At 56.8% G+C, this 1254-nt stretch overlaps 1 protein-coding gene across 1 annotated transcript; it reads right to left on the reverse strand.

Annotated features, from left to right (window-relative positions):
- Positions 1-7: 7 nt before the first annotated feature.
- On the reverse strand, positions 8-1248 carry LOC127752282 (uncharacterized; the record flags this gene model as incomplete). The annotated part of the gene is made up of 3 exons (XM_052277165.1): positions 769-1248; positions 551-658; positions 8-125 (listed from the first exon to the last, which is right to left on the reverse strand). Coding segments are annotated over exons 1-3 (685 nt in total), but the record flags the coding sequence as incomplete, so codon positions are not given.
- Between the last annotated feature and the right edge of the window lie 6 nt (positions 1249-1254).

The raw sequence follows: 1254 nt of genomic DNA on the forward strand, positions 1-1254 counted from the left end.
TCCCGGCCGCCCTGTCTTACCTTTCTTAAGTCGACTGTCTCCAGAGAAGAAAGATGTTTTTGAAGTAGTAGTCTGGAGAATTCAGGGTCTGCTTTGCACTCGAGTGGTCCCTTAATCTCCCTCACCTGTGCAGATATGACTGGTTGATTCATGACCTCTCTGCCCAGCGTCCAGTTGCGCTCATGCATATGTATAGCCAGACTAGCCTAAGGTCCGTCTTTTCCTCACCCCCTCACGCCTGCAAACTCCTATGCTGCCCGTGCTGTGAAAAGACGGACCTCAGGTTGGTCTCACTGTACCAGGTGGCTGATTAACCCCTCTCACTTCTATAGTTCTGCTGTACCGCACGCACGAGTGCAAATGAGTAAGGCGGACAGGGGCGATAGGCACTCGTGCGTGCGGTGCAGCAGAACTAGGGGTGAGCGGGGTTAATCAGCCACCTACGTGCGCCCGCAGCTCAGCGGGTTGCCTGGGTTGCCTACCCGCACGGGGGCCTCTGTGGCGCCACCGGCTCGGCAGGCTCGGCTACCAACGGGGCATAATACTTTACCTTTCTCTCACTTCTCAGCAAAGCCTCCTTCTCAGGTGTGAGTACTCCATAGGGAGCGACGCCCATACGACTTGGAAGCCCCAGGTCCAGCACTCCGTCGTCCGTTATCTACACAAGAGATAACGCGCGACATCATTACTGGGGATTATGCACACTATCATTCGGCTAAACAAAAACTATTGGCCCGGCATAACCAGCTTTCATTAACACCCTCTTACTTCCACCGCGCTCTGGACAGGGCTCGCTGGGCTGGGTGTGAGCGGAGTCCTACGGGCTGCGTGCTGCGGGCCATGAGGTGCTCCGGGATCCACTGACCAGGGTCGAACCTGGTTGGCGCCCCGCATCTGCTGCTGACTCGACGGGCCGTCCGGCTTCCGTCGCCCATCCTGCTGAGCACGGACGTTACCCCCGTCTCCCGTCACCCCCGGCAGCACATTTTGCTGCCTACTGCTCTGCAAGTAGCCGTGTTTGCTGAGTAGGTACATTAACACTTGCGTCGTAGCCAGCACGTCTGAACGCTCTGCTGCCAGTGCTTGGAGGTCGAGGCTGGCCACATGGGAACCCCCATCCCCTCGATCCCCGTTCCCCCGACGCTGTAGTAGGATGGTAAGCTTCCCAAATTTTAGCCCGCATTCCAGACGATGTTTTCTTTCTTTGTACTTCTCTACCTGGCACATGGCTCTATCCACTTGCTCGACTGGAAT

The sequence above is a fragment of the Frankliniella occidentalis genome, unplaced genomic scaffold (assembly GCF_000697945.3).
Source record: "Frankliniella occidentalis isolate FOCC.00 unplaced genomic scaffold, Focc_3.1 Scaffold5958, whole genome shotgun sequence".
NCBI lineage: Eukaryota > Metazoa > Arthropoda > Insecta > Thysanoptera > Thripidae > Frankliniella > Frankliniella occidentalis.